Consider the following 16328-nt stretch of genomic DNA (forward strand, 5'->3'; position numbering starts at 1 on the left):
TGATGGTGGTGCCTAGATGCACACAAACTATTGTGTCTCTCAAATTATAGAGAAGCAAAATCAATCTCTCTCTCTCTCTCTCTTTCTCTCCCTCTCTCTCCCCCACGAGTCACACATTAGAAAAATAACCAAAACTTACTAGCTCAAATACTACTAAAGAAATCCACAAAGTAAGTTAATCCTACCCTTAATCAAGGAGGAATTCCCTAGACATCCCCATAGGGCTCTAATAGTACATTGAGAATCGATAGCTAGGGGAAGAGGGATTAGGCCATCAATCTATCTATCTCTGAGGTAAGCTTTCACAATATTTAGAGACTATAGTTGTATTTATATTTAAAAAAAATCAAAAACGAAAATAAACTTAATTGAAAGTGTACTCGCACCAAGTAAATTTTCCAATTTTGGTTATAATTAGAAAGGGAAAAAAAAGAAGAAGCATGTGTGAAAAAAAATGTATTTAAATGTTTATATCAGTGAAATCGCTTATTTAATTGAATACAAGAGTGAACCTTGCCATTCTACTTCATAAAACCATGCTTAGAGAGAGAGATCTACAGATCATGAGGTGCAACATGCACCGAAATGGCAAGGAAATTCCCCAAATCAATCTAAACCCATACCTGATATGGAAAATTTTGTCAGAAAATCAATCGGACCCACGCCGCAACATGGAGAGAGTGTTGCAGCCCATGTCCAGATCTGGCAAATGTACTCAAAAAAGAATGATGGGTTGTTGAGATTACTGTGACTAAAGCCTATATGCAGGGTGGAGGGCTTAAGAATGTGGGCTTTCAATGCAGGAGGAGCATGAAGAAGAGAAGGGAGGTGAAGAGGAGAGAGAGGAGAGGAGGGGTGAAGGGGGCAGGAGCAGAGCTAGTGTGAGAAGAGGGGCCTGATGCAGCGGTGCTGTGTGCTGAGGCAGAAGAAGAAGGAGATGGGGAGGGTGAGCCTGAGAAAGGAGATGGTGCAGGCGCAGGTGCAGGCAGGCCAAAGATATCCTCAGGAAGCAGCACCTCATCTGTGGCAAATATACTGCAAGGCTTTGCATTGTAGAGAGTGCTTATAATGGTGGCCCTGCTCCATCCAGTTAGAATCTCCACTGTCCCCACCACGTCTGTGACATTGAACTGGTACTTCCCCCCTCCATTGTAGGTAGCAAATGTGGTGGTCACATTCTGTGAGGTCTGCTGCAGTGAAGCTAAAGACTGCCAGTCATTGAGAGCATGGTACTCTGCCAAGCTCATCTTTTGCTGGTCTGTGATGTTTTTCAACAGTGTTGATGCTGGTGGAGTGCTGAAGGCCTTGTTTGTGGGGGCAAATATGGTTATGCCTGTCTGGGTCTCATTGGCCTGAGCTTGGAACTTCTCATCTACCTTGGTTTGGATTAAGAGGCTCACAAATGTGGAGAATTCCCCTGCAGACACCAGCACTTGAGTTATGTTTACATAGGAAGGAGCAGGTGCAGGTGCAGGAGAAGCCAAGGGGGACGCAAGAGGGGCTTGTGCATTGGCAACTGTTGAGGCAATGGCTATGGCAAAGACCAGTATGAGATGGAGAGGATGGATGAGGGAGGCATGGCCTGTAGATCTGGGCAAAGCAGGGAACTCCATGGTTATGGATAGTGCAGAAAAAGCACTGTGGAAAGCAAACTTGCAGTGTGGGAGGAGAGCAAGGCAGGCAGGCAGGCTTTCTGTATGCAAGCCACCTTTCAGTACCTCTTTCTGGTAGAGAAGAGAAAAGGGGGCTTCTGAAGCACAGACAGATTGCAGAGCAAACCTAGCACAGAGAGGCACACTGCAATGCAAGCTTAAGTATGGAGAGAGTTCATGAAAATGTATGTAGGAAGGGAGGAGGGGGGGTGGTGACTGGTGAGTGCAGCCAAAGGAAAGAACGAGTGTGAGTAGGAAAGGGGGACCCAACCAAACAACCCCAGCTGGCTCTCTGGCAAGACAGCAGAAGCTTATAGAGGACAGCCCATGAGGCCTCCTGATATGATGAGGGACCATTAAGGGTGGCAAATTTCTTTTTTTTTTTTGATTTGGACTTGAAAGTTGAAAGTACACATGTTATCACCCGACACAGACGAATGCCATCGTCTCTGCTAACACAAATGCCATCGTCGCTAGCATAGGGGAGATTCGAACCTACAATTTGGGCATCTCGAACTCCGTTCTTATTGGTGCCTACAAACCATGGGACTCTCGAATTTCATCCTAGCACACATTGATGCCATTGCTATCCCGGGGGAGAAGATTCGAACCTATAACTTGGGGACTCTCGAACTCCATTTTCTAATTCGAACCAGGGGACTCTCGAATTCCGTTCTAACTCAGGCTCATTACACACCAAAAAGGCGCCCGCCCGTCCTACCTGATGGATGGGCAGGATCCCTTACACACCAAGACGTTGGGCGGGTAGTGTATTTAATATATAGTATTGGTTGAGCACGTTTTTCTGGAGCATGGGCCCTTGGTTCAACCCTTGGGCGAGACTCTGTAGTCTTGGACAGGGGAGGTTGGCTGGCCAACTCTTTGTCCAGCCCGCTTTTAGCTGATGCAATGAACTGCGCCCACTGGCGGCCAGCTCAGCACACGCGCGGGTGTGTAAAGAACCTCACACAAATGCCACGGCTAGCCGAGGGGAGATTCGAACCTACAACTTTGGGGACTCTATAACTCCATTCTAATTCGAACCGACAACCCGAGGACTCTCCAACTGCATTCTAATTCTAGTCGACAACCCGAGGACTCTCGAACTCCATTCTAACCGCTGCGATAACAAGCCATCAAATTTCAAAAAATGGCAGAAAGTGTTAAAAAAAAATCTGATTTTTTTTTGGACAAACTCCTATGCAGTAGGTGGGCGTTTGAGTAGTTGTGTTATGCTTCTCTCTCTCTCTCACACACGCGCGCGCGCGAGCGCACAAAGACACACACGCGCGAGCTTACACACGCGCGCGCGCGCACACACGAATCTCCAACGTGAAATAAAGCCTGTCACCCAACCCCTTTAGTAACGTCAGTCACCTTCTTTACTGACCGTCACTTTACCGTTGAGCCCAAGCATAAATAAAGCTTCATATTTTTCCTTTCTCAAAAGCAACAAGATACACAAAATTTAAGTTTTAAAGGTCATGCATTGCCTTCACCAAGGCTCAAATTTGATGGCCCACCCTAACCTCCAATTTCAACGCCACAAACTAACTTTACCTTCAAAAAAAAAATTTAACTAAACATGTAAGTTTATGTGTAAAATGTAGAGAAATTTTTGAAACTGTGGCATTCTTTGCCAACCCTATTTTCTAAGAGGCCTCTCTAGAAGGTTTGAAGGGCTTTGATGTCCTCCAAAGGCTTCAAATTTTAGCACTCACCTTCACATACACTTCATGCGCTTTTACGAAGGCCAATTGTTTAAATACATCGGACAAAATGCTTTTTCCTTATGCGTGGCAAAGAGTACCAAAAACGAGCAAGATGGTTGGGCAATATTGCCCACCCAACTCTTGCTTCCCTTGCTCATCGGCTCTCCCACAAAAATATTGGCAAAGATATATGCGTGAATGCTTAATTTTCCTAAAAACCACACCTCAAATGTGAATGTGACTATGTTATTTCTTAAATCTAAAAATCATCATTTAATTTTGAAACCACGCGTGCACAATAACATTTGAAGGTAGTGACATTTGATTTTGAAACCACACTTGTCCTTGATAGCCATGCTATTGATTTGGACATGGTCTTGATTTCAAAACAACACTTGTATCATAGATGCATACCAAATGTTTTTTTAAGTGAATGCTCACTAGGATTAATTTATATATGGATTGATTTCCTACCTTCTGGCCCCAATCTAAAAAGGCGAGTTCAAGAGAATTTACATTGACATCGAGGTTGTTCACGCGAATCGTCGAAATGTTGGCATAAATGAATACACTACTTGCTCCAACTAGCTAACATTGGTGTAGGTAAGCAATCTACCTTTAACAAGTTTCTCATAACTCTAAAGGTTGATTCATTTTAAAGACATGCTAGTCTATGTTGGCAATTGATGTAAAAAAATAAACACATTGATTCTATGCAAATGCTTCCAACAATACTGATTAATGGCTAGAATATGATTTGTCACACTATAATTCGTTAGCATGCATAAATATATCTAATGCAACTACAAGAAAGAAGGGAGTAAAGATAATTCATCTCACAAGGAGAAAAAAGAAGAAGACAAAATCACTACATGATATAAGGGTGAAGAAGAGAGTGAAAAAGAGTCATATAGATGTTCATGTTAACTGTAGTCAAACTTGCATGCCATACTAATTATTGAGGCCTATTTTTAAGGTGAAATTTTATCCACCACTCACTTAATAAAAGTGGAATCATTGTGATAAATTGATCAACATTTATATGCTAGGTAATCAAATTCATGTGTTAATTAATTAATTTATTAACCTTAAAATGCTTTAGTAATCTGTCAACTACATAGTTAGTAATGAAACTTTCCTTCTTCCTATTAATCACAATCTATTGATAAATAAAAGAGTAAACTAGAGTAAAATAGGAATGTTAAAATAAAAGAGCAAACTAGAGTACCTTAAGAATGTTAAAGTAAACAAGGCTAAAATGAGGCCTTAAAGAGTAAACTAGAGTACCATAGGAATGTTAAAGTAAAATAATTAAGGCCTATGGTGATTTACTTTATATCTTTAAAATAATCCTAATGTAAAATGTTCTATTAATATGGAATTATAATAAGAACTACTCTAATAAGATATTTTTTCATATTTTTATACAAAGAACAAAAGAAAAACCAGGTAGGTATTCATTATATTGGATTTTAGTGTCTAAATAAAGATTTAAGCTTAGCAACACATGAATAGATTAATTTAGTTTGAATTTAAAGTTTTTAACTAGTCCAAATGATTAGGATGTAAAGGCTTAATAAAATAATTTCCTACACATTCTATTATACTAGAGATGCCATATTAATGTAAAGTTTCCAGAAGTGTCCAACCTTGAATACATATTTGAAACTCATTTTTTTAAACAAATTATCAAATTATTCCATTAAAAATCATCAAATTATAAATTCTATACACATAGGGTAAGGTTTTTGTATCTTGCTCTTTCCTCATTCTTCCTCTCTTTTTCATACAACCTTGTCTCAACGATCAAGGTAAGGCCTCATTCTTGATGTCCATATCCCATTATGGTCTCTCACACCCTACCTTTACATGTTTGTCTCTACTACTTAAACAAGCTACTGCATTCACAAACCCAACTACATGGCAACTCAGTCTCGTTGTGATTGGGACCTTTATTCCCTTTGAACTTATGACAATTAACTAATCAACTAGGTGTCCCTAGTTCTCTAAAAGACATCTAGATATGAGCATTCTTTAAACATGCATACATGTATCAATTGTAATATCAAAACATTCTTACACTCCATAAATGAAATGTACAACTTAAGTTTATTATTGATGTTGATGAAAAATTAATTTTGTGTAAAATCTAAAGGCAAAAGGGCCTTATGCTGGAGGGTCACAATTAACCCATAATAATGGCTACATTCTAAAGAGAAATCAAGACTAAGCTAGGATGTCACAATCTCCATATGGCCACCTTTGAATTGTCTTAATCACAACCACCTTCTAGTTGACATCTCATCTCACAATGTAGCACACATCACTCTTTCAAACAAATCTCGTGTCTACATATGGAAGAATGTGATCCCCAACTCAAGTACAAAAGAGATAATGATGGAAAAACTTTGCTGAAATTTTCCTGTCATATAATTATGTGTCTCAAAGCTATTCACATGAAGGTAGTATATTTCTAGTATAATCTTGAGCCATTGATGTATCCCTACTTCTACTTTATATGATTTTACGTGAGTAATACCTTGCACAATAAAATATTTTATTTTATACAATATAGATCTAGATAGAAATCAGCTTTGAAACTTTCCTATGAAAGATACATGTGAATTATTTAAAGCTTATGAGTTTGTCACTTTTGTGCTTTCAATTTTGATTATGTAACACATACATAGCTTGAAAAGTTGAGACTTACTATCAATAACAAATTTTAAAATTTGAACTTTCTAATGCATCCCATGATGCGCTTAAATGAGAAGTGCTACCTACTTAAAAGTAAAAGAAAAGTTATCAAGCCCACTCTATGGTAATGGGGCTGATAGCATGAAGGGGCAGACAGCATGATGGGTTCCAAAAATAACACACACCATACCCCATTAATGTTTTTTTTTAAAAAGGCATGTTCTAGTACGAATTTTGTATGTCCATTTTAGATTTGTTAAAAAGTGACACACATTGGGACTTGAACTCCATTATTATTCTCCCCTTCACATGTCACTAAGATAATTTTTCTCCATGTTTGTAGTCATAAATTATTTGTAAATTTTCCCTTGTCTTCAAATAATACAAAAAAGTAACTACAAATCTTGCGATGCATTTGATTTTTTTAAAAATGGTGATATTGGCCATCAACAGCTATCACTAAGTTGGCCCCTCTACCCTAGTCTAAAAGAGCTTCATCATGTTTTAAAAGTTTATAATTTGCATAGACTTGAAATTTCATTTTCATCACTCATAAGATAGGCTTATTAAAATGGGTAAAAGGGAGGGGAGATGGCTTTATTTAATTCTTCATGTTAGCTTATAGTGGCTATGTTATAGGAATTAATATTGATGCCTAAGGCTTAAATTTTATTTTCGATGTGAGAAATTTTCAAATAAGTATACTTTGTTATATATTTGGGACTTTTAATTTGATATAAAAAGCTCAACATTTGTATGGTGAAATAATAACTACACACACACATGTTTCAAAAGAAATACCAAGGTGTCTAAGCCTATCTAAGGTTAAAAAAAATAGAGGGAAGTGGCAACTTGCTATATTTTACAAGTATAAGATTGCAACTAGATCAATCCTCAATGCTCATAGTCTTGTTATATCAAGTTAACAAAAATAACTTATGCATAAAACTTACAATCTAAGAAACCATTTGTACTTGAGATTCTACCAAAATTGCATTATTAAGTTAACAAAAATATCTTGTACATAAAACTTACACTCCAAGAAATCATTTGTACTTGAGATTCTACCAAAATTGCATTAAATAAGATTACATTTGAATAAAGGAAATGGAAATTTCATCAATAATATTTTTTTTATTAAAAAGGTGGATCTAGTTTCCAAATAGGAACATGTAAAGATGGACTTTTAATTTGATATAAAAAGCTACACATTTGTATAGTGAAATAATAACCACACACACACACACACACACACACACACACACACACACACACACACACACACACGTTGCAAAAGAAACACCAAGGTGTTTGGGCCTATCTATGGTTTAAAAAATAGAGGGAAGTGGAAACTTTCTATACTTTACAAGTATAAGATTGAAACTAGTTTCAATCTTAAAGTCTTATAATTGATCCTCACAATCTTGTTATATCAAGTTAACAAAAATTATAACTTGGGCATAGAGCTTACACTCCAAGAAACCATTTGTACTTGAGATTCTATTAAAATCGCATTAAATAAGATTACATTTGAATCAAGGAAATGGAAAATTCCTTAAATATTTATTTCTACAAAAAAGATGGATGTAGTTTCCAAATAAGAACATGTAAAGATCAAATATAAGAAATTTGAACATGATGTGGACATGGAACATTTTAGTACAAAAAACAATTGAATTTTTTTGTTTCCTTGGTAGATCGTTCAATACATATGCACCCTCCATTATCATAAGAGAAATAGTTAATGTTATATATTCCTTCTTTAATAAATTATATACTTTAAATTACAAAATCTTAACCAAGAAAGATCTTATTTTTTATGTTCATTTTCCTCAACTTCTTTAACTTTCATATAATTAGGTTGGTTCTTCTCAAGACACCTTTGGTCCTTTTTTCTGTTCATTTTCTTCAACCTCTTTAACTTCCATAATTAGATTGGTTCTCACACCTTTTCTATGTTCGTTTTCTTCAACCTCTTTAACTTCCATAATTAGCTTGGTTCTCACCTTGTACTTCACACCTACCTATAGATTCATAAATTCACCTCTTCACTCTTAAAGTACGTATTATTATTAGTGTGTTAGGTTACACGTTGGGTGAGTTTAAAATATACCAACATGGATTAAATTTATAACTTTTCAAACTAGAGGACATTCCTCTTCCTTTGAACTTTAAATTTTGAACATCATGGCATTTTTATCTACCTTTCTAAAGTTCTTTCTCTAGTCTGCAAGACTTACTCCCTTTGAGTTAAGTATTCTATAAGAGTTCACTTTGTGCCTTTTTTAAGTAACATGTCATTCATATTCTAAAAGAACATTCTATTGAATGTAGATGAAATAAATGTAACCATGTTTTAATCTTTTAAATTTACATGTGAATTTCATATAAAATTACTATTTTTGCCACACGTTTGATCTTTTAGATTTAAGGGCACACTTTTATTTTTGAATTCTATATAATTTTTCTTATAGTCCACCACCCATAATGATGTACCTTTGATCTCTTAGATACGAGGACACCGACATTCGATTTCTTGTAGATACCACCCATAATGATGTGCCTTTAATTTCTTAGATATGAGGACACACACGAGATGCCAAAATTTTTTCTTGTAAATTTCTTTAATTTTTCCACATTGATAAATGTTGGTGTGTAGCTTAAAACTTGCATGCTTGTGTGGTATGTAGAGAGATAAATATAAAGAAGCACACAATTTATTCAATTGGATAATGAGAGATCGATTTTGTGTGAAGTCTTTTTTATTTCTCTAGTATCCATGAATTCTAATCAAAGATTAAGCATTTCTAGCCTAAATATCATACAAGTTTATGTATAGTAAGCAATGTAATAACCCCCACACTCATAGTGTGTTCCATTTTAAAATTTTATGTCCCCATTTTCCTTATTCCACCATATCATCTTGCCACCACTGTGAATAAATTGTAATTTTTTTGCAATGTTTTACAATTTGCCCTTGATCCTAGTGCTCTACCATTTGTGCATCACCCTATGGCTACCATGCTGTAGCTCACCTTTTTTCTCCAAATACCTTCTTTCTTGCTTATTACTCCAAGTGGATTGATGTATGGGTGGTGGTAACTTTTGATGTATTTTGATTTTATTTTGCAAATAATCCCATAAGACACCATGCCCAATGGTTGAAATTATTAAAAAATTCCTAAAAGAGTACTTGTAAATCACTTTATTTGAACTCTTCACTTAACTACCCTTGGGTAGTATAGGCACAATAACTTTACATCGGGTGTATTTTTTTGGGCGAGTGCTTTTGGTTTTAAGGAGGCAAGTGGTTTCTCTCTCTACTCTTTTTGTCTCTCTAGATGCTCTTTCCCTCTCTCCTCGTTCACTCTCTATCTTACTCTCTTCTCTCAATTTACTTTGATTTCATAGAATGTTGTTTTAAAAAGACAATATACAAAGATGAAACTTCCAATATATTCCAAGACTTTTGGATATTATGACCACCACCTAGATGTTGGAGCATAAGCAACAATACAAGAAAACATTTGAGACCTTGTAATACTATTGGGACTTAGCTATCATCTTTCTCTCTCTATCTTCCCTCAATGTACTACAATATCATTGTACTTTTTTACAAAGACACCATAGAAAGACGAAACTTCCATTAAAATTCAAAGAAAAATTACAAGACTACAGCATATTATGACAAACACCTACGAGATGTTGAACACAAGCAACAATACATGAAAGCATGTGGGACCTTAACTATCATCTTGGACCACTCTTAAATTTGCAATGAAGGTGGAAACTTCTCCTCAAAGAGGAGCCTCATTTTTCTCTTCAATGATGCCAAAGGCTCTCCACATCACAATGGTTGTTGCCGCTTTTATCTCTAGCATGTTCTTGTCTATAAGGTCTACCACCTTTCTATTGTGAGCTTCTTATATAGAGCTCTTGCACTTCGGACGTTGTTGTCCATGCCTCCAAAATGGCATCCATTCTTGGTTCTTTTTCTTTGAGGTGTATGAAAGATGCAAGAGCTTTAATTAAGATTCTTGCAAATATTGTATTATTAGAGGGATTAGTGGATGAACCCATGAAAATAGAGTTTATGCCCAGCCTATGACAATATAAAGAAATAAGGGGTTGGTGGGGTGGGATGTATCCCTCGAATAAGAGTAGTGGAACATGACAATCTCTATTCTATTTATAAGGTCTCAAAATTTTAATATAAAAATAGCTTTTGAAAGCATATAAAAATATCAAATGTCTATACACGTGACTTGTGGCATATAGAGACAACAACATAGTCTCCCTCTCACTCAAACTCTCTCTCTCCCTCTCCATCTCTCTCCATCTTGCTTTGTCTCTCTCTCTCTCTCTCTCTCTATTATTAATTCAATTATCCAAAATGTTACAACAATACCAAAAAACAAAGTCATGTAGCACCAATTTAAGTGTACAAAAGTGCATCATAATAATGTGAAAATCAATACTTTTTTGTCATTACAAGAGATGGATTACATCAAAAAGGGTGCCATGATTGCTAAAGAAGGAAAGAAGGGGGCTACATATGGGGAGCTACATATGGGGAGCTCTACCAAATGGTGCAAGTGGGATAGCGGCTTCACAAGTTTGGGACGTTGTCCACATGATAAGGGCATCGTAAGAGAAGCCAAGGGGGACATATGTGGCATAACAAGTTGAAATGGGGCCTACAATGGAACACTAGGTGGCCATGATGAGGCACTTGACCTTGTTGGGTCAGGGTAATGGGGCAGGTGGAGGAGGGTGGTGAGGAACTTGTGGAGACAAGGTCCCCATGTCCCTCTATTGCTCCAGTCGAGCATAATAATTGATGTCACCCTTGAAATATTGTTGCCCTAAATCTTCGGGAACATGCAAAAGTGATTGTATATACAAGAACTAAAGTAGAGCTTGTCCCACTCCACTCTGATGCAATGCCGATGTAGCCCCTTACATGCTTTAGCAAGGGTCCTAGTTCTAGCAAAGCAATCTAGAATCGAATCCCCTCGATCCATGTGAACATCCCAAGTAACCACTTGCCATACACGCTTCTTTAGTTTACATATATATATGAACAAACAATAATAAAAAAAAAGACTGAATATAGAATGATTACACTACTTAAAATGAATTGCAATGAAGTGAATGCCATAGATGGAGCTCTAGTTACCTTGCAAAAGCCTCACTACTCTCAGCAAACATATCGAATGGGATTCTTGTCCACATCCGACATGTATGGGTGGGTTCCCTCTCGCAATTTAGACTCTATGAAGACATCATCCTCCACCTTGAAACTTGGATGATTAGTAGCTATGTCATAATTTGGTCAAGTAGACGTAGTGTGATGGGGGTGCGTAAAGATGGCGATATAAAATAGTACATGCACACACATGTAACTACATTAGGGAAATCATGGTTGTTCGCTTAATATATAATTTGACCATAATCAACTCTTTCACATCTTCTCGTCCATCTTTTGACATGAGATACATGTATTGTGGGAGGCACATGAACAAAGTCCTATGCAATGTTAATATAATGACGAGTTAGGGTTTCTCGTTGGGTTTTATACCAAAACCCTGGCCTGTGTCCACACCTCCTAGCCCGGCCGCCCATCTTACTTAAGAGCCGTGCTAACTTAGATGTGTACACACATCGACCAAACCCTAACGCCCATTAACCCCTGAACCCCGCTAGCACTAATAATACTCTCGAGACTCCGAAAGCTATTAACTTATGCTAGGGTTCGACTTCCGTAGGACCATAGTCCTGACATTACTCCCCCCTTCGAAAAGAGTTTTCGTCCTCGAAAACAAAAGTGGGGAAACGTTTCCTCATCACACTAATGTTTTCCCAAGTGGCGCCTTCCTCTGGACGGTCCTCCCACTTGATAAGAGCTTGTTTCCGAACTTGGTGGCGAGTACGTAACATGTGGTAATCCAATACTCTTTCTGGTTCATGAGGCAGTATTGGAGGTTCCACATATTCTACCAAGAAAGAATCATCCACACTGGCCTTTCATGACCCATAAGGCGTTTCCTCAAACGGCTTACGTGAAAGATGGGATGAACCTTGGAATGTGCTGGTAACTCAAGTTTATAGGCTACTGGGCCCACCTTCTTGAGTATCTTAAACGGTCCACAAAATCGGGGCGACAATTTTGGTACGGGACCTGTTTTTAAACTGGTGGAGTTTTCTGGTACCTTCAGAAACACCCAATCACCTTCTTGAAAGTGAAGTGGCCTACGTTTCTGGTCCGCAAACTTCTTGTAACGATCTTGCGCTTGACGAACATTTAATCGTGCAAGGCGCAACATATCCATATGGTCTTGGATAAAATCCTTAACCTGACTGATTTTCTCATTCGCCAGTCCCACCGACACTGGTGAACGTGGCTGAAAACCATACATCAACATGAAAGGGCTAAAGCCTGTCGAGACATGCTTTGCACTATTGTAAGCAAACTCAACAATAGGCAAATAAGACTCCCAATCAGATTGTTTTTTGCTGACATATGCCCGAAGCATATCTTCCAGCACTTGATTAACCCGTTCAGTCTGACCATCTGTCTGCGGATGATCAGCTGTACTAAGGTTCGACATAGTACCCAGCTTACTGAATACTGCTCGCCAAAAATGGCTGTACTAAGGTTCAACATAGTACCCAGCTTACTGAATACTTTCCACCCATATAATGACGAGTTAGGGTTTCTCGTTGGGTTTTATACCAAAACCCTGGCCTGTGTCCACACCTCCTAGCCCGGCCGCCCATCTTACTTAAGAGCCGTGCTAACTTAGATGTGTACACACATCGACCAAACCCTAACGCCCATTAACCCCTGAACCCCGCTAGCACTAATAATACTCTCGAGACTCTGAAAGCTATTAACTTATGCTAGGGTTCGACTTCCGTAGGACCATAGTCCTGACATTACTCCCCCCTTCGAAAAGAGTTTTCGTCCTCGAAAACAGAAGTGGGGAAACGTTTCCTCATCACACTAATGTTTTCCCAAGTGGAGCCTTCCTCTGGACGGTCCTCCCACTTGATAAGAGCTTGTTTCCGAACTTGGTGGCGAGTACGTAACATGTGGTAATCCAATACTCTTTCTGGTTCATGAGGCAGTATTGGAGGTTCCACATATTCTACCAAGAAAGAATCATCCACACTGGCCTTTCATGACCCATAAGGCGTTTCCTCAAACGGCTTACGTGAAAGATGGGATGAACCTTGGAATGTGCTGGTAACTCAAGTTTATAGGCTACTGGGCCCACCTTCTTGAGTATCTTAAACGGTCCACAAAATCGGGGCGACAATTTTGGTACGGGACCTGTTTTTAAACTGGTGGAGTTTTCTGGTACCTTCAGAAACACCCAATCACCTTCTTGAAAGTGAAGTGGCCTACGTTTCTGGTCCGCAAACTTCTTGTAACGATCTTGCGCTTGACGAACATTTAATCGTGCAAGGCGCAACATATCCATATGGTCTTGGATAAAATCCTTAACCTGACTGATTTTCTCATTCGCCAGTCCCACCGACACTGGTGAATGTGGCTGAAAACCATACATCAACATGAAAGGGCTAAAGCCTGTCGAGACATGCTTTGCACTATTGTAAGCAAACTCAAGAATAGGCAAATAAGACTCCCAATCAGATTGTTTTTTGCTGACATATGCCCGAAGCATATCTTCCAGCACTTGATTAACCCGTTCAGTCTGACCATCTGTCTGCGGATGATCAGCTGTACTAAGGTTCGACATAGTACCCAGCTTACTGAATACTGCTCGCCAAAAATGGCTGTACTAAGGTTCAACATAGTACCCAGCTTACTGAATACTTTCCACCCATATAATGACGAGTTAGGGTTTCTCGTTGGGTTTTATACCAAAACCCTGGCCTGTGTCCACACCTCCTAGCCCGGCCGCCCATCTTACTTAAGAGCCGTGCTAACTTAGATGTGTACACACATCGACCAAACCCTAACGCCCATTAACCCCTGAACCCCGCTAGCACTAATAATACTCTCGAGACTCCGAAAGCTATTAACTTATGCTAGGGTTCGACTTCCGTAGGACCATAGTCCTGACATTACTCCCCCCTTCGAAAAGAGTTTTCGTCCTCGAAAACAAAAGTGGGGAAACGTTTCCTCATCACACTAATGTTTTCCCAAGTGGAGCCTTCCTCTGGACGGTCCTCCCACTTGATAAGAGCTTGTTTCCGAACTTGGTGGCGAGTACGTAACATGTGGTAATCCAATACTCTTTCTGGTTCATGAGGCAGTATTGGAGGTTCCACATATTCTACCAAGAAAGAATCATCCACACTGGCCTTTCATGACCCATAAGGCGTTTCCTCAAACGGCTTACGTGAAAGATGGGATGAACCTTGGAATGTGCTGGTAACTCAAGTTTATAGGCTACTGGGCCCACCTTCTTGAGTATCTTAAACGGTCCACAAAATCGGGGCGACAATTTTGGTACGGGACCTGTTTTTAAACTGGTGGAGTTTTCTGGTACCTTCAGAAACACCCAATCACCTTCTTGAAAGTGAAGTGGCCTACGTTTCTGGTCCGCAAACTTCTTGTAACGATCTTGCGCTTGACGAACATTTAATCGTGCAAGGCGCAACATATCCATATGGTCTTGGATAAAATCCTTAACCTGACTGATTTTCTCATTCGCCAGTCCCACCGACACTGGTGAACGTGGCTGAAAACCATACATCAACATGAAAGCGCTAAAGCCTGTCGAGACATGCTTTGCACTATTGTAAGCAAACTCAAGAATAGGCAAATAAGACTCCCAATCAGATTGTTTTTTGCTGACATATGCCCGAAGCATATCTTCCAGCACTTGATTAACCCGTTCAGTCTGACCATCTGTCTGCGGATGATCAGCTGTACTAAGGTTCGACATAGTACCCAGCTTACTGAATACTGCTCGCCAAAAATGGCTGTACTAAGGTTCAACATAGTACCCAGCTTACTGAATACTTTCCACCCATATAATGACGAGTTAGGGTTTCTCGTTGGGTTTTATACCAAAACCCTGGCCTGTGTCCACACCTCCTAGCCCGGCCGCCCATCTTACTTAAGAGCCGTGCTAACTTAGATGTGTACACACATCGACCAAACCCTAACGCCCATTAACCCCTGAACCCCGCTAGCACTAATAATACTCTCGAGACTCCGAAAGCTATTAACTTATGCTAGGGTTCGACTTCCGTAGGACCATAGTCCTGACATTACTCCCCCCTTCGAAAAGAGTTTTCGTCCTCGAAAACAAAAGTGGGGAAACGTTTCCTCATCACACTAATGTTTTCCCAAGTGGAGCCTTCCTCTGGACGGTCCTTCCACTTGATAAGAGCTTGTTTCCGAACTTGGTGGCGAGTACGTAACATGTGGTAATCCAATACTCTTTCTGGTTCATGAGGCAGTATTGGAGGTTCCACATATTCTACCAAGAAAGAATCATCCACTGGCCTTTCATGACCCATAAGGCGTTTCCTCAAACGGCTTACGTGAAAGATGGGATGAACCTTGGAATGTGCTGGTAACTCAAGTTTATAGGCTACTGGGCCCACCTTCTTGAGTATCTTAAACGGTCCACAAAATCGGGGCGACAATTTTGGTACGGGACCTGTTTTTAAACTGGTGGAGTTTTCTGGTACCTTCAGAAACACCCAATCACCTTCTTGAAAGTGAAGTGGCCTACGTTTCTGGTCCGCAAACTTCTTGTAACGATCTTGCGCTTGACGAACATTTAATCGTGCAAGGCGCAACATATCCATATGGTCTTGGATAAAATCCTTAACCTGACTGATTTTCTCATTCGCCAGTCCCACCGACACTGGTGAACGTGGCTGAAAACCATACATCAACATGAAAGGGCTAAAGCCTGTCGAGACATGCTTTGCACTATTGTAAGCAAACTCAAGAATAGGCAAATAAGACTCCCAATCAGATTGTTTTTTGCTGACATATGCCCGAAGCATATCTTCCAGCACTTGATTAACCCGTTCAGTCTGACCATCTGTCTACGGATGATCAGCTGTACTAAGGTTCAACATAGTACCCAGCTTACTGAATACTGCTCGCCAAAAATGGCTGTACTAAGGTTCAACATAGTACCCAGCTTACTGAATACTTTCCACCCATATAATGACGAGTTAGGGTTTCTCGTTGGGTTTTATACCAAAACCCTGGCCTGTGTCCACACCTCCTAGCCCGGCCGCCCATCTTACTTAAGAGCCGTGCTAACTT

The 16328-nt window shown here is 39.3% G+C and overlaps 1 protein-coding gene across 1 annotated transcript; it reads right to left on the minus strand.

Moving 5' to 3' along the window:
* Positions 1–448: 448 nt before the first annotated feature.
* LOC147631310 (fasciclin-like arabinogalactan protein 7) lies at positions 449–1934 on the minus strand. The gene has a single exon (XM_086809692.1). It carries the CDS (start codon positions 1611–1613, stop codon positions 795–797), a length of 819 nt encoding a protein of 272 aa, XP_086665818.1. The 5' UTR covers positions 1614–1934; the 3' UTR covers positions 449–794.
* Positions 1935–16328: the final 14394 nt, after the last annotated feature.

Source organism: Cibotium barometz, chromosome 15 (genome assembly GCF_041138505.1).
Source record: "Cibotium barometz isolate CiBa-2024 chromosome 15, ASM4113850v1, whole genome shotgun sequence".
Lineage (NCBI taxonomy): Eukaryota > Viridiplantae > Streptophyta > Polypodiopsida > Cyatheales > Cibotiaceae > Cibotium > Cibotium barometz.

What these genes read in the sequence shown, in the direction of transcription:
- LOC147631310 (XM_086809692.1), bottom strand. Translation starts at nt 1,613, where the DNA reads ATGGAGTTCCCTGCTTTGCCCAGATCTACAGGCCATGCCTCCCTCATC.